Source organism: Palaemon carinicauda, chromosome 23 (genome assembly GCF_036898095.1).
Source record: "Palaemon carinicauda isolate YSFRI2023 chromosome 23, ASM3689809v2, whole genome shotgun sequence".
Lineage (NCBI taxonomy): Eukaryota > Metazoa > Arthropoda > Malacostraca > Decapoda > Palaemonidae > Palaemon > Palaemon carinicauda.
The window spans coordinates 92,517,061-92,541,454 of NC_090747.1; the positions used below are offsets into that span (position 1 = coordinate 92,517,061).

General features: G+C 35.7%; 2 protein-coding genes and 1 long non-coding RNA gene across 7 annotated transcripts in view; 1 reads left to right on the forward strand and 2 right to left on the reverse strand.

Annotated features, from left to right (window-relative positions):
- Nucleotides 1-24,394, reverse strand: part of LOC137617241 (glutamate-gated chloride channel-like) — a 959,538-nt gene that overhangs the window by 295,533 nt on the left and 639,611 nt on the right. The gene's annotated exons all lie outside the window — the stretch shown is intronic.
- The window catches only part of LOC137617245 (uncharacterized), a 109,882-nt gene that overhangs the window by 83,208 nt on the left and 2,280 nt on the right, over nucleotides 1-24,394 (reverse strand). The gene's annotated exons all lie outside the window — the stretch shown is intronic.
- Nucleotides 1-24,394, forward strand: part of LOC137617244 (angiotensin-converting enzyme-like) — an 85,363-nt gene that overhangs the window by 59,673 nt on the left and 1,296 nt on the right. The window contains exons 6-17 of the mRNA XM_068347209.1: nucleotides 1,464-1,556; nucleotides 3,394-3,510; nucleotides 4,156-4,242; nucleotides 4,607-4,662; nucleotides 5,943-6,087; nucleotides 12,710-12,816; nucleotides 14,616-14,723; nucleotides 17,216-17,331; nucleotides 18,489-18,633; nucleotides 20,496-20,625; nucleotides 21,934-22,025; nucleotides 24,204-24,388. Of these exons, the coding sequence (XP_068203310.1) occupies nucleotides 1,464-1,556; nucleotides 3,394-3,510; nucleotides 4,156-4,242; nucleotides 4,607-4,662; nucleotides 5,943-6,087; nucleotides 12,710-12,816; nucleotides 14,616-14,723; nucleotides 17,216-17,331; nucleotides 18,489-18,633; nucleotides 20,496-20,625; nucleotides 21,934-22,025; nucleotides 24,204-24,388 (1,381 nt within the window). The remainder of the gene's footprint in view (nucleotides 1-1,463; nucleotides 1,557-3,393; nucleotides 3,511-4,155; nucleotides 4,243-4,606; nucleotides 4,663-5,942; nucleotides 6,088-12,709; nucleotides 12,817-14,615; nucleotides 14,724-17,215; nucleotides 17,332-18,488; nucleotides 18,634-20,495; nucleotides 20,626-21,933; nucleotides 22,026-24,203; nucleotides 24,389-24,394) is intronic.

The following is a 24,394-nucleotide window of genomic DNA, read 5'->3' on the forward strand; positions in this document are numbered from 1 at the left end:
ACAAGAAAGGAGGCAGAACGGGGGGACAAGAAAGGAAGCTGAACGGGGGACAAGAAAGGAAGCTGAACGGGGGACAAGAAAGGAGGCAGAACGGGGGACAAGAAAGGAGGCAGAACGGGGGGACAAGAAAGGAGGCAGAACGGGGGGACAAGAAAGGAGGCAGAACGGGGGGACAAGAAAGGAGGCAGAACGGGGGGACAAGAAAGGAGGCAGAACGGGGGGACAAGAAAGGAGGCAGAACGGGGGACAAGAAAGGAGGGAGAACGGGGGGACAAGAAAGGAGGCAGAACGGGGGGACAAGAAAGGAGGCAGAACGGGGGGGACAAGAAAGGAGGCAGAACGGGGGGACAAGAAAGGAGGCAGAACGGGGGGGACAAGAAAGGAGGCAGAACGGGGGGACAAGAAAGGAGGCAGAACGGGGGGACAAGAAAGGAGGGAGAACGGGGGGACAAGAAAGGAGGGAGAACGGGGGGACAAGAAAGGAGGCAGAACGGGGGGACAAGAAAGGAGGGAGAACGGGGGGACAAGAAAGGAGGCAGAACGGGGGACAAGAAAGGAGGCAGAACGGGGGACAAGAAAGGAGGCAGAACGGGGGACAAGAAAGGAGGCAGAACGGGGGACAAGAAAGGAGGCAGAACGGGGGACAAGAAAGGAGGCAGAACGGGGGACAAGAAAGGAGGCAGAACGGGGGACAAGAAAGGAGGCAGAACGGGGGACAAGAAAGGAAGCTGGAAGCTGAATATTCTATCTGTCATATATGACATACGTGCCCAATCAATAACATTACTTCGTCACCATTGTCATCAATGGCTTCTCGATTTTCAAGATCGCATTATGGAACGCTACTTTGAAAACACCACGCGATCACAAATCGAATAAAGTACAATTCATGTTTACAAGTGCGAGAGACCTTTACTATAAATTGTCTTAAGAATTCAAAATGATCTCTCTCAATTCAAAATGGAGAAGGGTGGGCAAGACCTTATGTTACCTCGCCTAGGGACCTCGGGCTGTTTTCGTTATACTCAAATGTATGCAAATGGCAGGATGACTCTTCCCCTTAAGATAAGCAAGGGGATGTCTTACCAAAAATAAGCCTCTTGGAGAAGTTTTTATTTATAAAGTCGGTCCCTTTGTTCCCAAAAAAATATAATAAAAAGGTCCCATTTTTCCTGGCGTTTCGTTTAATTTGGTCATATGGCTCTTTCCTACTAAAAAGGAAAAGTGGATCAATGCCCGAAATTCATGTAAATCATAAAAAAAAAAAAAAAAATTAAAAGAAATGGAGCATGAATTCATTGACACAAAAAGAGAAGCGGGTGAAGGGAGAATGCTATATTTGAAACTAAAATTATACTAAAACCATTTAAATGTTAGCAATGTCACTGTTTCCTTACTCTGCCATTCATGAGCGGCCTTCAAACCTTTTGTCTAATTTGCCAAATGTATTCTTCTTGAAACAGATCCGGCCCAACTACCTCCAATACGTCGAATTGAAGAACAAAGGTGCTAAACTCAACGGTCACAATGATTACGGGGAACAATTACGAATGAAGGTAAGTACTGTACCAGTTGGGCAAGTACCAGTTAGGTAAATACTTAAGTGTAAATGTCAATGGGTAAAAGCATAGTTCAGTTATTTCATATGTAAATTATTTACCATATATGATCTTTAAGAGACGTTAATTACTTTTCTTGTTTCCATATTTCCTTTCCTCACTGAGCTATTTTCCTTGTTGGAGCCCTCAGGTTTATAGGATTCTGCTTTTTCATCTAGGGTTGTAGCTTAGCGAGTAATAATAATAATAATAATAATAATAATAATAATAATAATAATAATAAATAAACTCTCTCTCTCTCTCTCTCTCTCTCTCTCTCTCTCTCTCTCTCTCTCCTCTCTCTCTCTCTCTCTCTCTCTCTCTCCAAGGGACGACTGAAAACAATGGTGATTTGTAGTTCCTTGTCTAACAAAAGACTTAGAATGTTACGTAATCTAAATATAGTAAAAAGGGATTTTGTAGCCGAGGGTGATTTGTAGATGTTATATGGCACTTGTAAACAATTTACTCTCTCAAAAGTTAAATTTAATTCCCTATTTTCTCAGTAGTATAAACAAACACTAGAATATACAGTATTCTAACTGTATGATTTTTCATTCTACAGAGCATAACAAAAACCATCGTTAGTAACAGCTTTTCAGTATTCCAATTAAAGTTAAAACTATTTTATATAGATTTGAATAAATAGGTCGGGGAAAAATCGGTGGTATGAGACTAATGTGTCACCCGATAAATCTTAGGCTTAGATTTCTTTTGAACCTCTGGTGGCATGATTGGGAACTACCTTGCCTTTCGTTTGAAGGGGCTACGGTTGGATCCTAGTACGAGATAGAAATTCATTTCTATTTGAGCACGATATTGTGTTGATATTAATCCATATCTAAACTAAACTATGCGCCTTCTCCCATAAGAAAGCGGTGGGTGTGGGCTAGCTGGCTAATTCAGTGCTCACTAAGTCTACGAACACCATCCCACCTAAACGAATGCTTGGAAAATTTTATAGGGCCTCTTGACCTAAGCACCACATTAAATACTTAAAAGAATCCCTGAATAAACTAGAACTAGAAACAAATGTTAACATAAGACACATGAGTGACAAACATAGGCTATCTGAACCAAGAACAAATAGTAAATTTGGTGAAGGGCTTTTAGCTACTGTGCGCCTAGACATTGTAATAAACTGCCAACTGAAATGAAGGACCTAAAGGGAGCAATTGAATTTAAGAAGAAACTAAAGACATTAATTTTCACAAGATCATATAATTTGGAAGATGCTACAATCAAAGAATTGTATAAGTTATAATGAAAATGTTTCGTTAGATGATTAATATGGACCCGCCCGAGAAGTAATTCACTCGACTTCAGTGGAGGGTTGGATTTAAACCCAAAACAAGTAACAAGTAGTTGGGCTCACATTTCAAATATCTAATTTAAATTAGTCTATATAATGTAGATTACGTATACGGCATTTGTATAAGAATACTCTAATTAAATCATCCAGAAGTAACCTATACACTAACCCGAAGCTTCAATTTTTTAACAATTTTAGTCTATAATTATAGGTTAAGCACACTGCATTTGACTGAGTAATAATTAAATACTCTAAAAGTTGCCTATACACTTATCTGAAGCTTCAAATTTCTTATATGAAGTAAGTCTATATAGGTTAAGCACACTACATTTGATTAAGAATACTAATTAAATCCCCCCCAAAAGTAGCCTATACGTTAATGTGAAGCTTCAAATCTTTTATATAAAGTTGTTTATATAGATTACGCATATTGCATAATCATCTACACGTTACCTTTAATAATTTGTATTAAATCCTTTTCAGTACGAGACTGAAACATTCGAACAAGACATTCTGACTCTCTACGAGGAGCTGGATCCTCTCTATCGCCTAGTTCACGCCTATGTCCGGAAGAAGTTGTACAATCTATACTGCAGTTCGGTAAGTTTAAGAAGCCCAAACTGATTACCACAACAGGTTGCCAAAACTGATGATAGCAAGGTGTTATCCTATCCAATTTCAAAGTAGAAGGGAATAAAAGTAAAGATTGAGAACCTCATTATGATACTAATTTATTTAAGGCACAGATGATATAAACTTAATAACAATAATAAGAATAAGCTTAGAAGCTTTGCACCTATCTATAAAGAGATAGAGTGCCCGCAAACTTTATTTTGCGGAGTGAGCAATAAGGAACCAGGAACCAGGAACTATACAGTCCGTTTTCTATAGAAAACCATAATTATTGTCTTCCTTTAAAATATAGTGCATACAGGTCACGTATAAGAATTATTACACATTTAAAAATTATCAATAACTAATAATTATCAATTGCCATTTCATTTTATTGTCACGTTTAAGAATCATAACAAATTTAAGAATTATCGACAATTACTTATAATTACCCGTTACTCTTTTATTTCCTTCATCTTGGAAATTCGTTAATAGTTTCATCTTTTAAAATCTTATCCAAAATTTCAAATCGAAATTTAGGTTGTTACACATTACAATATTAATCTTGTATTAGTTATCCCCCAAACCCGCAATTATCTACAAATAAAATCATAACGATTATCAACATTACAGGAAGCAGACATTATCAATAACGGGTGCTTTTCCGACGAAAAATGGAAAGCGCATAAGTTTAGAAGAGCAGATTTACCAAGATATGGGGTAAGAAATTTACAGTTAAGATTATGGATAAAGGGGCTTTTTACAATCAATGTACATACAGAAAGCCTGTCTCTAACATTATTGATCAGTTAACATAATTTATCTTTGAATTAATTAACATTCATATCAACGAAAGTGAATTTTTTAATAAAATAATTATTGGAAGTTCAACTTTGTACAAATGTCATGCATTGATAACATACAGCAAATAGGTTTATCATTACAATATTGTATGGCAAAATAGATTCAATTATAACAATTAGATTTTTTGAAAAGTGGGCTCATCCAAATATAAATACAAGCATTATTCATAATAAAACAACCAATTCACCCCAATTGGCAACTGTGCTCATTTTCTTTGCAGTACTTGAGCGAGAGGGGCCCCATCCCGGCGTGCTTCCTTGGGGATATGTGGGGGAGGTAATGCCCGTTTTCTATAATACCGATAATACACACTAAACTTTACTAAGAAAATATACTTGGCAGTCTATTGTAAAGAAAAAGGAGTTAACCAACGCATATCTCTTATTTAAACAATCTTATAAATGTCATCATCATTGGTAATGTAGGGGTTTATATTATATTATTGCTTTATCCTATAAAAGGATAAAGGATTACTGTATATATGTGAAGCTTGATTAAGTCAAGTGTTTTTTTTTTTTTTGGATTTTTCCATAAAGAGAAGTATACATTTTGTGTACTAACTATGCAAGTCTAAAAGCAACAGCCGATGATGATAATTATTAACAACAACTTATCATAGGCGTTCTTGTGTGTGTGTGAGAGAGAGAGAGAGAGAGAGAGAGAGAGAGAGAGAGAGAGAGAGAGAGAGAGAGAGAGAGAGAGAGAGAGAGAGAGAGAGAGAGAGAGTTTTTTTTAACAAATTCTCTCTCTTCAACGCATTTAAAAGTAGCTCGGGAATCGTAGGGCAAGGGACAGTAAAAAAAAATGCCCCAGCAGGACAACGCCCTAGAGACATGCCATATGAGCACCCAAGCCTCCTCTCCACCCAACCTAGTACCAGGGAGTGCCAGGCAATTGCTGCTGCTGGTTCAGCAGGTAGACTTGTAGGCTCATCCAACACCCTCCAATATTTAGCTCGCAACAATGGTGAGGTTGCAGACACTACAAGAAACTGTTGAGCTTCAATAGGTCTCGAACGCCAGCACAGCAGATCGCCATGCATGGAAGTTTTCCTAATAGCCTACCACAATGATATTGGTCGATTAACTATCAAATATTTTTATTTTTTCTTGTTTCCTTTCCTCACTGGGCTATTTTCCCTGTTGGAGCCTCTGGGCTTAGAGCATCCTGCTTTTCCTACTAGGGTTGTGGCTTAGCAAATAATAATAATAATAATAATAATAATAATAATAATAATAACGTTTTTGCCTAGCATTCACATGGCAGCATATCGATCCTAGCCTGAAACTGCGAGTTTAATTTAAGGGGTTTACTGGGGAGGCCACCGCTGTGGTTAGGTACCACAGTGAGGGGTTGGGCTGGGCCGGCTGACGTTCTGGCGAGTATCTATTATGATGAAACAAGAATCAGACACCTTTAACCTTTAATACTAGATTTTAAGAAATACTGCCATGTTGTCACTTATCTAATATAAAGATTAAAGTAATCCATTTTGATGAAAACAATGAAATGTAATCTTAATTAAACGAAAATTAAATCTTGTGTCATTTTCTCAGATTTTGGACAAACTTGTATCCAGAGCTCGTTCCGTATCCGGACCAGCCGGATATCGACGTGACACAGGCCATGGTGGACCAGAATTACAACGTCACGCACATGTTCAGAATGGCGAATGAATTCTTCACTTCCATGGGTATGAAGGTAAGTGATCTATTATTATTATTATTATTATTATTATTATTATTATTATTATTATTATTATTATTATTATTATTAATAGCTAAGCTACAATCCTATAGTCCATTTCTTTTAGCGAGGCAGATTTGCACGGACTTGCAACGGTGCCCTTTCAGCTCGGAAAAGTTTCCTGATCGCTGCTTTTGACACTGTTGTGCACGAGTACTTACTTGACGACTTAAAGTCTATTGGAGTGACTCAGGAAGCACTGAAATTTTTGCAAAGTTACTTAGTGAACAGGAAGACTATTGTAGAAGTTTCTGGAAACCAATCCAATGAGAGAATTCTTATGAAGGGTGTACCACAGGGTAGTGTCCTGGGCCCTATCTTGTTTAACATATATACTATCGAGCTATCACACATCTTGAAAAAACAAAAAGTGGGTTTTAAACTATATGCAGATGATACTCAGTTTTACCTCTCAATTTCAACAACACAAGATACAGGGAAGAAAATTGATGAGATAATGACTGAAATAAAAACATGGATGCAGAGGAAAAAGCTTAAATTAAATGATGATAAAACAGAATGTATGTTCTTTGGCACAAGGGTGGCTTTGAGAAATTACCAGTTAATTCAAAGTATAAAAGTTGGTGATGCTGATGTTGGGATTGTGCCTGTTGTGAAAAATTTGGGTGTACTGATAGACTGTAATTTGTCAATGAAGGACCAAATTGTGAACACAGTGAAAGTGTGTAACTATCACCTGAGAAACATAGCATTTATTAGAAAATATTTAACAGAGGGCAGTACAAAAATTTTAGTGATGAGTCATGTAATATCAAGGCTTGATTATTGCAATTCTCTGTACTACAAATTGCCCAATACACTACTAAGGAAGCTTCAAAATGTGCAAAACCGGGCGGCTAGACTGATAAAAGGCATTAAATTTCGGGAGAGAATAACTCCTGCACTAATCGATCTACATTGGTTACCTGTTAAGGCTAGAATTGAATTTAAAATTTGCTTGTTGACTCACAAAGCACTTACAAGTGATAAGCCTAAATATCTTCGTGATTGCTTGGTCCCCTACCCTGAAGCTACCAGCGCCGCTGTAAGTTAGACATGCAGATGACCCACATAGACTATTCGAAATTAGTGTGAATCATGCAATAGGAGGAAGAACGTTCAGTTATGCTGCACCGAGACTCTTTAACGACCTTCCACTTGATGTCAAGAATAGCACAAATGTGGCAGCCTTCAAGAAAAACCTGAAGACTTATCTTTTTAGAAAGTGTTATAATAGTGACCTGAAAACTATTAAGCCTGAATACAAATGCTAGCGAAATAACTGATAACGATACAGAGCAAAATATTAACTGGAAAGGAATTATTTCTTCATACACCAAGGCCCGCCTGAACAGACCTTTAGTGTTTGATGGAGGGCGAGAAATAAACCTCTAAAAGTAAAAGTAAAAGTAAGTAAGTCCAACCAATCAGCGATCAGGAAACTTTTCGGAGCTAAAAGGGCACCGCTGCAAGTCAGTGCAAATATGCCTCGCTAAAAGAAATGGACTATAGTTGGAAAAGCAAGATCCTGTAAGCCCAAGGGCTAGAGAAAAATAGCCGTGAGGAGGGAAATAAGGAAATACATAAACGATAGAAGTAGTAATAAACGAAATAAAATATTTAAAAAAATAACATTATGTAACAATGCCTTCTAATTATTATATTATATTATATATTATATAATATTATTGATAGGTAAGCTACAACCCTAGTTGAAAAAGTAAGATTCTATAAGCCCAAGGGCTCCAATAGGGAAAAATAGCCGTGAGGAGGGAAATAAGGAAATACATAAACGATAGAAGAAGTAATAAACGAAATGAAAATATTTAAAAAAAAAAATTATGTAACAATGCCTTCTAATTATTATATTATATATATTATATATTATATTATATATATTATATTATATATATTATATATTATATTATATATATTATATTATATATATTATATATTATATATTATATATTATATATATTATATATATTAATAAATATATATTATATTATATATATTATATATATATATATTATATCATATATATTATATATTATATAATATTAATAGCTAAGCTACAACCCTAGTTGAAAAAGTAAGATTCTATAAGTCTAAGGGCTCCAATAGGGAAAATTAGCCCAGTGAGAAAGGAAATAAGGAAATACATAAAACGATAGAAAAGTAATAAACGAAATGAAATATTTTAAAAACAATAACATTATGTAACAATGTCTTCTTACATAAATATATTACGTTACTAGGATATTCATGTTTAGATGCAATCTGGCATTTATAATAACTTTTGGTGGTAGAAGAGTCTTTAGTAATGAAATATGACGGTAAAATACTTTCTCGTATAAGATACATTTAAAATGCATCTGCTGATAATTTTGTTTCTATGTAAAACACTTCGGTATCCAAAATACTCTTTGGTACCAAAACATTCATTTGTTACTATTATAATGGTGTCACAAAGTGCAGTCTTGTAGTGAGCAAGCAGGGTTTGGAAATAGAATAGGCCAATAATTCGGCGACTTGGTCAAAGAGCATTGGAAGAAATGAAGTAACAACATTGATTATTGGACTGAAGAATGGCAATAGATTATATTATCCCTTTATTAAATAGGTGGGCATCGTCTGGTTCCTTCAACGGCTAAGAGCCTTGTGGGATTTTGTGGGCCCTGAACCCTGATCCGGTCACCGGTGTGACTGTCTGATCGATCCCCCGGTCTCAGAATTCTCCTTGACATTGTATAATGGTTCTTTTCCGCCATTAGCTCGCTTCGCTCGCATGAAAATAAAACAAAGCTCGTATGTACTGGCAAGCGGTAATGTTGAGCTGCGCACGCTAACATTACAGGAAAATAAAACATACACTTCGTATGCACTGGCAAACGGTAATGTTCGCGCATGCGCAGATTATCAAGGAGAATTCTGAGACCGGGGGATGGTTCAGACCGTCACACCGGCCGTATAATCTGGGTTCAGGTTAGGGCACAGCCTTTACACCGGCGCTATAATTTATGTATTGATACCATTGAAAAATTGTTCTAATTCTGTGTCCTAAGCCCTGCCTTCAAATGATATAGGCTATACAACCTAGACTACATTGTTTTAAACTAGCTAGGCTGCTTGAAATCTGTCTGGTCCAACAGGAAATGCATCTGGATGGACATTGTAAGAGTACACCTGTACTAGAGAAAACGGACATTTCAAGCAGTTGGACAGGAGTACTACAGAAAACGGAGGTTTGAAGAGGGGTAACTACGTCGTGATTAGGTAAATTATTGGAACATAAAAGCTCAACATTATTCTTGTTATCCCAACCAGACAGATAGGAGACTTCAATGTGCCATTTGTCTAAAGAGACAACCATGGATTTACAGTAAATATTTATTTCATAGAGTGCGATTCCTTGACGTACAGTATTTTCATGCTCAGCAATGATTTCTAACACACGTTTGTGACTTTAAGTTATTGTAACCATAGTAATTGAACATTTTGAAAAGCAATATAAAGCAAGTTCCATTAACACAGATTGGATAAATTAATAAAGAAATCTGTAAATTGCGAAATAAGTATACAAGGCACATACCTAAGTACTCCATAGACAAGAACCACACAATTACCACTAATGAATAATGATAGTCTTTTTTGTGGGGTGGGGGGTAGCAAACTTGACAATATAGCATTAACTGACAGGTTAATCTACGTAATTTTGTAATCTCTACGTCATTTAAAGGGGGAAGGAAATATTAGAATAGCAAATAAAAAAAACGTGAAGAATAAAAAAATATGAAATATCTTAAAAGTCAGTAACAGCGTTAAAATAGATTTGTCATACATAAACGAGACAGTCAACCAATTCAACGTGAAAATATTTTTGCAAGTTTGGACTTTAGCCTTCCGCCGGCAACCCATCCATGCTATACTATGGTCTGATTCCATAAACTGTACGACGAGATACTTTCAAAGAAAGTTATAGGCCTCGGATGCCTTTTCAGAGGCTGGAAACTTGTGAACTACTGTAACTGTTATTGTTTCACCTGGCAACAACAGTAACTTGAGAAATATAAAATCTCCCACTGCTTTTACTGCTAGCCGGTAGGTGGCTCTAGCGAAGTATAAGCAACAATTAAAGAAAACGGATCCTATAAAGGAGGTGACCTAAGGAAAATTATAACCAAGAAATTCCTCCCGTCTGTGTTTTAATATTTTCCGAGATTCTGGGAATTAATCAAATAAAAATACGTATACATGTGTATTAAATACGCCTATGAAAATACAATAAAACCAAAATCTAGTAATTTACAGCAATAGCAATGATAAAAAATGCACAATAAACAAAATAACTTTAAAAATTCATGGTTCGTGTAGGTGGCGTGAAATTATTTATCAGTTCCCTACAATTGACATCGCATCCGTCAAATGGTATTTGCTCCTACATGGCTCGCATCACCCTCGGATGAACCATGTCACTGCTACCCAACAATAAATTCGGGGTTAATTCTAAATAGATTTTATAACTACAGCACAAACTATGATGTTAGACTCAAACGACCTAAACTAGTGGTTCTCGAACTAGGGCGCGGGAACCAAGGCTATTAGCCTAAATAGGTATTTTACAAGAAAACTATCACCTTACCACCTAAGAAGGTAAAAATATATCAAATTCCTAAAATTTTGTTTACTTGGACCAGTTCAAATTTTTCTTTTCGTCAAGCTCTAGATTTTATTATACCTAAGAAACTTGATTCCAATGTCAGTCATTCTCAAAGTTAACCCCAGATTAATTTGTATGACTAAAATCAACCACTTTTATTCATATTAACTGTAATTAAGTATGGTAATCTTCACTGTTCAAGTTATATGTTGTATTGTGAAATGTGGTAGTTTATATCACATGTATGTATGATTGCATCATATTGTAGGGGAAAAAAAGTTCTGGTCAGCTATCAGTGACTTCTTGTTTACGACACGCTAGCCATGCAAATTCAAATGAAGTACAAATTTACGATTGCACAAATTTGCATTTACAACTGAACATTTTTAATTCGCAATTCCACAAAAAGGGTACAACTGCAAGTTAGAACAAACTGCTTCCCAGAACAGAGGCTCTGTTATGGTAACCGGTACATAGATGAGTTGCGAGCGCAAATCATGGTGGGCCATCATTTCAGGGATATTTTTTTACTTTCACATAAGTAACAAGAGCTATATACTTAAGAGTTTGTTTTAAGCGTAATCAATGACCGAAAGATTAAATTATACTACATTTCGAAACTGACTGAATTACCTGTGGAAGCCTATTGCCACGGTAGGCCTAGTTTAAAGGCCACTCATGAATGGCAGAAGCAAGGGACAGTGACATTGCCCCATCAATCAGGACAATGCCTTAGAGATTGACCTAATACAGTATACATACGATCAGCGCCCAAGCCCACTCTCCACCAAAGCTAGGACCAGGGAGGGCCAGGCAATGACTGCTCATGACTCAGCAGATAGACCTAGGGACTCTCCCAACCCCCCCGATGAGATTGCAGTAACCAAAGAAATTAACTAGTTTGAGCGGGACTCTAAACCCGTCTGATGTTCACCAGTCAGGGACGTTACCACATCGGCCACCACAACCCTAAGTTATAGAGTTACTGATACCGATGGGAAAATGCCACTTTTAAAACAACATACAGGAACTTGTGCATGAATATTTGGAAGCTCTTGGTTGATTCGAAAAGCCAAGTTACGATTAAGTCATTAAATGAACAATAGCTGCTCAAAGCGAAGGCAGACGCATGCGCTTTAACCCACAATCGGTCTCTCAAAATAAACTAGAAAATAAATTGGGCTCAAATTTTAGTCAACCGATATGAGTTAATACAGTTTACACCCCACGCCCTAGCCCGTGTAAGTCATACAGAGGAAAAAAGACAAAATGCCAAACACTAGTCATTTCTTATAGCGATTCAAGTTTTGCTAGAAATTGAAGCATCATATGTGTGTGTATATATATATATATATATATATATATATATATATATATATATATATATATATATATATATATATATATATATATATATTGTGCTTTTAAAGTGAAAATTTTGATCTTTTGATTAATTACCTGCGAGCAATTAAGACAAATGCTAGTCGGAAAGGGGGCGTTCCCATTATGGTCATATTTATGTTTTCATTCATATTATCGTTCTTATCTCCATACGTATAATCAAAATCAATAAATTCCTTATGGAACACACTCTTATTCATAGAAAATAGAAACTCCTCGAGGACTTAATAAAACAGATTTAGGCCGGGAGCACACTAGCGACTCTGTGGCGCCACAAAGCCACAGCATCGTGTGGCCTTGGTTTCCATTGTTTTCAAAGCCACGCCACACCTGTGGCGGGGATGAGCGACAGAGAGCCACAGTCGCTTGCCACAGTCGCTAGTTTGCGCGGCAAAACTTGAAAACAATGGAAACCTATGGGAGACCACATCCCCGCCACACGATGTTGTGGCTTTGCAGCGCCACAGAGTCGCTAGTGTGCTCCCGGCCTTAAAAGTTATTCTCAAATATCCTCAGCCTGTGATGGACAGTTTCTGGACTAGATCTATGTTCGAGAGACCAGCAGGACGGAAGGTTGGGTGTCATGCAACAGCCTGGGATTTCTATGATGGTCTCGATTTCAGGTAACGGTTTCTAAAGTCTTTCAACTTACCAAAACCTTAATTAAAACTATTATCTAGGTTAATAGATTTAATTAAGGATAAATAATAAAAGATAATTTATCACTAAATTTAGTGAAAGTTCTATTAAATGCTCATTTATTATTTTTCTAAAGTAAAGCATGTAATGTCTTGGTAGTTTATATGCAATCTAGGCTAATTGATTTCATTATGGATAAATATTCAAAGATAGTATATAACTAAATTTAATTAAAGTTCTATCAAATGTCCATTGATTATTTATCTAAAGCAAAACATGTAATTTCTCAGTTTATATGCACTCTTACGTTATAGAGTAATATACACAAATTGCTGTTTATTTGGAAGGACTGTAAATATTTTGATAGGACAACACTTTCGTGTTGTTCGAGCCTCTGCAGCAACATCAAAGCTGAGTAAATACTTGAATAATCACCTTACTTAATAATTACTGACAATATTTTCTTTATAAATCATTAAACTGCACATTCTTTTTACTGGAGAAGGAATTGTTCAGCTTATTAAAGATTACGAGAATAACTATCATCGTCTGTGTCACTTCATGTTAATCTCTTACATTAATAGTTAATTTGTTTTTACTGCCAATATTTTCCTTCTAAATCATTAAACTGCACATTCTTTTTACTGGCGAAGGAATTTTTCAGCTTATTAACGATTACGAGAATAACCATCATCGTCTGTGTCACTTCATGTTAATTTCTCAAATTTATAGTTTCCTTGTGTTTACTGCCAATATTTTCCTTCTAAATCATTAAACTGCACATTCTTTTTACTGGAGAACGAATTATTCAGCTTATTAACGATTACGAGAATAACTATCATCATGTGTCACTTCATGTTAATTTCTCAAATTAATAGTTAATTTGTTTTTACTGCCAATATTTTCCTTCTAAATCATTAAACTGCACATTCTTTCTACTGGAGAAGGAATTGTTCAGCTTATTAACGATTACGAGAATAACTATCATCATGTGTTACTTCATGTTACTCTCAAATTAATAGTTAGTTTGTTTTTACTGCCAATATTTTCCTTCTAAATCATTAAACTGCACATTCTTTCTACTGGCGAAGGAATTTTTCAGCTTATTAACGATTACGAGAACTATCATCATGTGTCACTTCATGTTAATTTCTCAAATTAATAGTTACCTTGTTTTTATTGCCAATATTTTCTTTATATATCATTAAACTGAACATTCTTTTTATTGGAGAAGGTATTGTTCAGCTTATTAACGATTACGAGAATAACTATCATCATGTGTCACTTCATGTTAATTTCTCAAATTTATATCTTCCTTGTGTTTACTGCCAATATTTTCCTTCTAAATCATTGAACTGCACATTCTTTTTACTGGCGAAGGAATTGTTCAACTTATTAACAATTATGAGAAGAACTATCATCATGTGTCACTTCATGTTAATTTCTCAAATTTATAGTTACCTTGTTTTTACTGCCAATATTTTCCTTCTACATCATTAAACTGCACATTTTTACTGGAGAAGGAATTGTTCAGCTTATTAACGATTACGAGAATAACATATCTGCAGTCACTTCATGTTAATTTCTCAAATTAATAGTTACCTTGTTTTTACTGTCAATATTTTCCTTCTAAATCATTAAACTGCACATTCTTTTTACTGGAGAAGGTATTGTTCAGCTTATTGACGATTACGAGAATAACATATCTGCAGTATCACTTCATGTTAATTTATCAACTTAATAGAAGTGATAAATCTAATTGATAAATTCTAATTTTAAACAGGATTCGAATGTGCGCCTCTGTGAACTTCGAGGACTTCGAGACCATCCACCACGAGTTGGGTCACATTCAGTATTTCATGCAGTACGCTCACCTGCCTCTCACTTACAGGTCAGTCAGATAAAAGTCACGCCCTGCATCCTGTAATATTCAGTGCTTTCAGAGAAGAAAATTCTTATTAATGTTGTATTTGTATGATAAACTATCAGGTGTATAGCAAAGTCCGCCCAGAAGAAAATGTATACACACAACTATAAAAAATTCGCATTAAATGTTGTATTTGTAGGATAAACTATCAGGTGTATAGCAAAGTCCGCCCAGAAGAAAATGTATACACACAACTATAGAAAATTCGCATTAAATGTTGTATTTGTATGGCAGTCCAGCCAGAAGAAAATGTGTACACAAACTAGAGAAAACTTGCATTTAATGTTGTATTTGTAGGATAAACTATCGGGTGTATAGCAAAGTCCGCCCAGAAGAAAATGTATACACAAACTAGATAAAACTTGCATTTAATGTTGTTAATGTTGTATTTGTAGCCATTTATATTATTATTATTGCCTCTCACTTGCAGGTCGAAGTCCTGCATCCTGCAACATTAGCGCTCTCAGAGAAGAGTTCAAGACGCAGGTTAACTATCAGCCCAAAAGAAAATGTATACACAAACTAGAGAAAACTTGCATTTAATGTTGTATTTGTATACATTACTATTATTACTAGCTAAGCTACAACCCTAGCTGGAAAACCAGGATGCTTTAAGCCCAAGGGCTTAAAGGGTGAAAAATAGCCCAGTGAGGAAAATTGAGGATACAAAATTACACGAGAAACAACGAATAATGAATATAAAATAACTCAAGATCATGAACAACGCTTAAATAAATCTGTCATATACAAATTATATAGAGAAAACTCATGTCAATTTATGTCGACCTATTCAACATAAATACATTCGCTGCAAGATTTAACTTCTGAAGTTCCACTTTAATTATAAATCTTTTTCGCAAGTTGATAAAATTTCGATATCCATGTGTACGGTTCAAGATATATATCAAAATATTTACTAAAAAGTTTTTTTTTTCATTTTTGCTGATGTGGATACATTTTTTGCCGGACTCTGTAGAAAACGCCTCACCAAATAAGAACGCTAAACTATTTTTATTATCATTATTATTATTATTATTATTATTATTATTATTATTATTATTATTATTATTATTATTATTATTATTATTATTATTATTATTATTATTATTATTACTGTGTGGACTGATTATAAGCTGGCAAATGGGACAAGTGATGTGCTTTCCCGTTATTGAGGCAAATTTTAGAATGTATTTTGATTTTTTATTGAATTTACTGGCTAAAAGTTTCTAATATAGACAATTAATGAAATACGAATACAAATAATAGTACTTATTTCCAAATTTTCTGGCTAAAAGATCCTAATAAAGACAATTAATGAAATACGATCACCAATAGAGTACTTCTTTCCAAATTTTCTGACTAAAAGGATCCTAATAAAGGCAATTAACGAAATACGAACATCAATAGAGTACTTTTTTACACATTTTCTGGCTAAAAGATTCAAAAAGAAATTCTCCTCTGTCCTCATTCATCTGACAACACTGAGATTACCAAACGATTCTTGTTCACCCAAGGGGTTAACAACTGCACTGTAATTGTTCAGTGGCTACTTTCCTCTTGGAACACATGCGACTGTTGGATCCAGATAATATTAGCTTGTGATGAAAATAATTTTGTTTTAAACTTTTCATTAACAATGTACAATTAATGAAACAAATACAAATAAAGTACTTGATTCCAAATTTTCTGGCTAAAAGATTCTAATTAAGACAATTAATGAAACTAATACAAAGAGCAGCCTACCCATTTCCTAAAGATTTATGAAAATTATAATTATTTTAATTATTTTATTTTAATTATTCTAATTATTTTATTTTAATTTTAATTATTCTAATTATAATTATCATAATTATTAAAATGATAATTAATATTATTAGCCAAGCCACAACCCTAACTGGAAAAGCAGGATGCTACAAGTCCGGGGTCCCCAACAGGGAAAATATCCCAGTGAGGAAAGGAAACCAGGAGAGATAGAATATTTTAAGAACAGTAACATCAAAATAAATATTTTCCATGTATATAAACTATAAAAACTAATAAAACAAGAGGATGAGATATTAGAAGTATGCCAGAGTATACCCTCAAGCAAGAGAACTCTAACCCAAGACAGTGGGAGACCATGGTACAGAGGCTATGGCACTACCCAAGACTTTGGTTTGATTTCGGAGCTTCCTTCTCATAGAAGAGCTGCTTACCATAGCTCAAGTCTCTCTTCTACCCTTACCAAGAGGAAAGTAGCCACCGAACAACTACAATGCAGTAGTTAACCCCTTAAGCAAAGAACTGTTTATTAATCTCAGTGTTGTCAGATGTGAGGACAAAGAGTATGTAAAGAATAACCCAGACTATCCGGTGTATGTGTAAGGAAAGGGAAAATGAACCGTAACAAGAGATGTATCTTAAAACAAACTATTCCAGAAGTTCAGATAATAAAAAAAGGTTCTTTTAATTTACAGAGATGGTGCTAATGACGGCTTCCATGAAGCCATTGGCGAATTGATGGCTATGTCTATGTCTACGCCCACGCATCTGGCTGAAATAGGCCTATTAAAAGAGGCTCCTAACAATATGGGTAGGTGGAGTGCCTTACAAGTGTGAATTAAAATATTATAGGTAAAGTATCTTGGCTTAACCTTTTGGTTTATTCAATGTTTGGATGGAGTTTTAATTCTTGTGAGTGGATTAAAGTTTTTTTTTTATAGTTTTTCTTCAAGATACAGCTAATTTCTTTTAAATTGATGGCGTATTTTGTTAAGCTTGTCATGGTTAGTTTAATTGAAAAATTCTAAATTAATGTTAAACTATATAAAAAAAATGGTTGATTTTAATCGATCAACTAAAGATAACGAATTTCATCCTCGTGAGTGGCGCTGAAAATTAATTACAATAATGAATATTTACCTACAAAGTTTTTAAACTAATCAGAAAAATCTTAAAACTTTTTGTTATTCATTGAAAAGGAAATACATTGAATATAATTTTCTTCAATTGTTTAGAATCATTATAAATGTAGGTTTTTATTGTCTTGACAGTTCTCGCTAACTATCACAATATGAAAATTTATCACTTGTGAAATGATATTTCGGTTAATTTCTTTCTATGAAATAAGATTTAAAAGTATCGCATCGCATAGAGCAAGAATCAAGCATGTTATAAGCATATTGGTCACTTTGATTCAACTAATACTTGCAAGTGATTTATAATTAACTATCAACTATTTAGAGGTTGTTGTGGCCTGATTGTTAAAGTCTCTGCCTGGTGTTTGCCAGTCGGGGGTACGAGTCCCGCTCAGACTCGTTAGTGCCATTAGTGTCTGCAACCTTACCATCCTTGTGAGCTAAGGTTGGGGGAGCCTATAGTTCTATCTGCCGAGTCATCAGCAGCCACTGCCTGGCCCTCCCTGACCCTAGCTTGAGTGGAGAGGAGGCTTAGGCTTTGATAATAATATATGGTCAGTCTCTAGGGCACTGTCCTGATTGCTAGGGTAATGTCACTGCCCCTTGCCTCTGCCATTCATGAGCGACCTTTAACCTTTAAAAGCCGATTTTTTAACTTTTAATATTTTTAAACATTTTCTTCCATTTATTCATAACTTGTCTATTTTTACCGACAGAAAGTTGCCATTCATGAGTGACCTTTAAACCTTTAAAAACCCGATTTTTTTTTACTTTTTAATATTTTCAAACATTTTCTTCCATTTATTCATAACTTGTCTATTTTTACCGACAGAAACGGACATCAACTTCTTGATGCGAACAGCTCTTAAGAGCATAACAACTCTCCCCTTCCACTTGGTGAACGACCTCTGGCGCTGGCGAGCCTTCAGGGGAGATTACAAGGAAGGCACTTGGAATAAACATTACTGGGATCTCAAGTAAGTGACCGAGGTCTCAAGGCATCTGTGACAAACTAAAACTTACTTTAACTTTTACATTTAGGGGTTTATTTCTCGCCCTCCATCAGACACTTAAAGAGTCTGTTCAGGCGGGCCTTGGTGTGTGAAAATAATTTCTTTTCAGTTAATATTTTGCTCTGTATCTTTTCAGTTATTCGCTAGCATTTGTATTAAGGCTTAATGGTTTTATAGTCACTATTATAACACTTTCCAAAAGATAAGTCTTCAGGTTTTTATTGAGAGTTGTTTTCCTGGCCCTATCACACACGGGAACTCTACGCCCTACAGGTTTGTTTGTATTTTTTTCTTTCTTTTTTTTTGTCATACATTCTTAGGTATTTGAGACTGTCACACACAGTCTTCCGTGTTGTCAAATCCACACAATAGAGGCATTTCAGAGAACAGGAAAATCTTTAGTTTCTACTTGGAAATCTTAATATCTCAGTCTTTCTGATATCTAGTGGGCTTGTTGAATAGTCTTGGGGCCGCATGTTTGAAAGCCCAAGAACCTACAGTAGACATACAACTTGGCTCCGGTAATTTAAAATCACCTGTAACTATTAGCAGATAGTTTTCCATAACTGTGGTATAGTTGGGAACCCACGGAAAATATATTTGCTAGCCGATACAGTACTTTTGATGATTATACTATTAACCATTTTTCCCCAAAGTACTTTACTTTCCTCAATGAAGTTTTTTCGTGACATTTAATAAGAGTTATAGTAAGTTTTGCACCATTAGCCAACTTTTTTTTTTTTTTTTTTACTTTAACACTATCTAAATTTTTAAGATGTTAAACCATCCACATTTTTATTATTGTACTGTTATCTGTTCCAGTCACACATCCTTGAAAGCGGTGGTGATTAACACTAATTACTCAAGTGGTCACTTTTAAATAACTTTATATGAAGAGCTACGAAGCGATTACTTGCTGGTCCAAAACTGCTGATATCTTACCAAAGATGCGTGGCTAACTACCCTACGTATAAAACATAATAGCCGGTGCTAGGGTAATTTGGTCCCCCATCCAGAAAAAAAAAATAATTGTGTATAATTTTAAAGCTTCGTTCATCGAAGTCGAAAAAGTGAGCCGCAGATTTCCCAAGATATTTGAATTATCAACATGCATTAAATAAATTGAAAATATCCTTAGATTATTAACAAGAAACATTTGAATTGACCTTATAATTTGAAAACTTCCTCAGTTCTCACTCTAGAAAAACTTTAATACATTGTATGGGTCACTACAGATCACGGTTTGGTCATGACCGCAGATTTCCCAAGATATTTGAATTATCAACATGCATTAAATAAATTGAAAATATACTTAGATTATTAACAAGAAACATTTGAATTGACCTTATAATTTGAAAACTTCCTCAGTTCTCACTCTAGAAAAACTTTAATACATTGTATGGGTCACTACAGATCACGGTTTGGTCATGACCGCAGATTTCCCAAGATATTTGAATTATCAACATGCATTAAATAAATTGAAAATATCCTTAGATTATTAACAAGAAACATTTGAATTGACCTTATAATTTGAAAACTTCCTCAGTTCTCACTCTAGAAAAACTTTAATACATTGTATGGGTCACTACAGATCACGGTTTGGTCATGACCGCAGATTTCCCAAGATATTTGAATTATCAACATGCATTAAATAAATTGAAAATATCCTTAGATTATTAACAAGAAATATTTGAATTGACCTTATAATTTGAAAAGTTCCTCAGTTCTCACTCTAGAAAAACTTTAATACATTGTATGGGTCACTACAGATCACAGTTTGGTCATGACCCTTAAATATATCTGATCTTATCTATTTCAAATGGCAGAGAGGAGTATCTAGGGGTCATTGCCCCTGTACCGAGAACCAAAGAGGATCTGGACGCCCCTTCCATATTCCACATAGCGAATGATTACGACATGATCAGATACTTCACCCGGACGGTACTCCAATTCCAAGTAAGTACTTACTTTAACTTTTACTTTAAGGCCCGGTCACACCGCCCGAACGTTGCTGGAGCGTTCCTTGAACGGTAGGGAGGTGGACCAAACCCTCGAAAATTTAATTTAACATTTTTACCTTCGATATTTATTAGGCTGCTGAACGTAGCAAATCATTGCATATTTCCTGAGTTTTCTTACACATTTATTATGGAAGTTGATAATTTATGCAATAAGGGTATTGGTATACAGGATGTCGAAAAGCGTAGCGGAGTGATATTACAGTCACCAACCTGTAAAAGATAATAACAAAGTAGGGTAAAAATTACGGTCGCTGTATCTTAATTAAAATTAAGGTCTTTTTTAAGTTTATTAAAAAAAAGCCACAAGCTTTTCGACATCCTGTATACCAATACCCTTATTGCACAAATTAGCAACTTCCATAATAGATGTGTAAGAAAACTCAGGAAATATGCGAGGATTTGTTACGTTCAGCAGCCTAATAAAGACCGAACGCCAAAACGTTAAATTAAATTTTCGAGGGTTTGGTCCACCCTACCGTTCAAGGAACGCTCCAGCAACGTTCAGGCGGTGTGACCGGGCCTTTAAGACCTGCTTATCTGGTCTCGTACAGCAGGGGAATCCTACTTTCTACAGGACCTCCACGGTCCATTTTATATTGCTCATTCAGGAGCATTTAACATTTCACATTATGCCGAGTTTTCTAAATGAGAAAAGACCAACTTCTAATCAAAAGCAGCTTTAAAAGGCCAACCCATTAGTAGAAAAAGGCCAAATATATAGTATTTAAGACTTTTTTTCATAATACTATAGGCCAACCAATATTTTCAAAAATTCCAAATTTGAGTTTTTTGGTCTGAAAAAGGTCAAATTTGGGTTTTTGGGTCTGACAAAAGGCCAAATTTGAGTTTTTGGTCTGGGAAAAGGCCAAATTTGAGTTATTTGGTCTGAAAAAGGTCAAATTTGAGGGGGGAGTTTTGTCTGAAAAGGTCAAATTTGAGTTTTTTTTTTTTTTTGTCAGAAAAAGGCCAACCCTGAAATAAAATTCACAATGAGTTTAGTTCGCTTACTGTTTGCTCAACAGTCACAACACTCGCGGAATAATTCTTCAGTTTCCTCTTGAAAGCTTTAATATCTTCAATTATTCTGTTATCTCACGGGAGCCTATTGTACGAACATAAAAAAAATACTCTGAAATATACACATAAGCATTTTCTAATAAGTGATAACATTTTAAACTCTGTTATTGGTGTTTAATACCAGAATAAAATTTAATTCAGTTACTGTTTTTTTTTTTTTTTTCAGTTTTACGAGAAACTGTGCGAGGTCGCAGGTCACAAAGGTCCTCTACACAAGTGTGACTTCTACGGGTCCAAAGAAGCTGGTGATCTTTTAGCGTAAGATTTTACCATTTCATTCTACCTTTAAGTCATTATTTTTTTCCACTGTATATTTTTACAGGAGTTTTCCGTTCATTTTTTACCCCAAATTTTTCCCCACAGTTTATTTCTACAAGATTTTCCCACTATTTACTTTCTCACGAGTTTTTTTTCTCGATTAATTAATCACGAGTTTTCAATTGATTTTTAAAAGTTTTCTTAATTAATTTTTACAAGTTGTAGTTTCCTAAATTCATTCTTAAAAGTTTCCAATTTATTTTACACGAGTTTTACCACTTTATCTTTACACGAGATTTCCCATAATTAATATTAAGACAATCTCAACGCAAACTACTAGAATGAAGTCTGAACAAACTAACTCAGAGTCGCTTAATAATACTCGATCAATGGATTTAGGGTCATTCATTGCCAGGTGCAACGGAGAAAATGTCTACTGCTGCCGGGTAAAACTAAACAGGGTGGTCATCAAAGTCGTAGAAGGAAATCTGACTGGATTGAATTTGTGAACTATCAGAAAAGATCAAAGAAAGTAGACCGAGGTGGTATGGTCATGTCATGAGAAGAGATGAACAGTATATTGAGAGGAGAGTGATGGAAATGGAAGTACAGGGAACGAGAAGGAGAGGGAGACCAAAACGAAGGTGGATGGACTGTATCAAGGTTGATCTTCGATCAAAGGGATTAACCGGTGATGAAGTGTGGGACAGAGGTAGATGGAGAAAGCTGGCCAAAAACATCGACCCCACATAAAAGTGGGAAAAGATGCAGACAAAGAAGATGAAGAAGCCCGGTGGTGGGGCCCGAGAGACCATTCAGCGCATCTCGGAGGTGGGGGGGGGGGCAAGAAGTCTTTTATTGATAAATTAGAAACAGTTGACCAACAAGAACGAAAAAAAAATCGGGGACGGAGGTTACTCAAAAATTGTAGCTAGAGGACGACTGGACGGTGCAAAGGACCTCGAGTAATGCCTTTTCTATAGACCTTGATGCCTACAGTGCAACAAGAACATAGTCGACGTTAACCCACTACGTGTGAAAGGAAGTGGGAACAGAAGTAGAGGGCAATACGAAAACTTGAAATCTGTTAACGGCCGACGAGACATTACAAACTTAACTTACTTCAAGGGCTGTTTTCCTAGTCCTATCGCACAAGGGAACCCTGCGCACTACAGGACCTACAGGATCAGTTTGTCGTATATATCCTTAAGTATTGAGAGCATCACACACCGTATAAGGTGTTAATTATCAAAACCATAAGATCGAAGCACTTGGAAAACAAAAAATTCTCTATACGTAGTCTACTGTCACTCAAATCCTCCTATATCTATTGAAATTTCAATGTCATGATTACATGTTCAGTACTGGAACTTATTTGTATCAATAATACGTAAACTTTTGCCGTCGTGGTGCGACGTGTATGAATGGGGGGAGGGGGGTCTATTGCTCCCTCCGGACGGTCTGGGAAGAGCCCAACCTACCAGTTTCCTCTTGAAAAGCACTTAGTCTGCTAACGAAATTATCTCCTTACTTTTTCCCTTTTGGATTTTTCAGGTGTATTATTGCCAGCTGTTCTAAGTACGAATTCTTTTAAGTACTCCTTACCCCCCAAAAAGCGAGACTTTTACAGTTTGGAAAACTTCATGCTCCCGCATTAAATGGATATAATATATTGGATATAACTGTTTACTAAAAAAATGTGTACGCTGGAAGGGGTGGGGAGGAAGAATCTCTAAAAAATGCACGAGAATATACTTTTACCCTTTTTCACATTTTCGAGTATATATGCCTATAAATAGACTTGGGATAAAATCCTCGAGGATCCAGAAATACTTTATGTATCCCAGAATTACATTACTTGAGGTAAATAAGATGCCATTTACTACCACATGAATCAAATTTGATGTAATTAAAAAAGCATTAACTATACTCAATTTTTTTTTTAATGAGGCGCATATGCACTGACTCGTAGCGGTGCCCTTTTAGCTAGGAAAAGTGTCTTGCTATCTGATCGGTTAGAATTATCTTGTCCAACCAATCAACGATCATTAAACTTTTTTTCCGAGCTAAGAGGGCACCACTGCGAGTTGGTGCAAATCTGCCTCACTAAAAAGAATTGACTATAATTGTAATTATTAAAATCACCATTTACTAATTTTACTATTTTCTTGTCCGTAGGAAAATGCTTTCTCTAGGGGCTTCCAGACCCTGGTGGGAGGTCCTGGAAGTCATGACGGGCGAAACGCGCATGAGCGCCCGAGCTCTCCTGGATTACTTCAGGCCCTTGGAGGAGTGGCTGATGGAGGACAATAGAAAGAGCGGCGACGGAGTAGGATGGGGCGATTCCTGGAGACATTTAGATGGTAAAT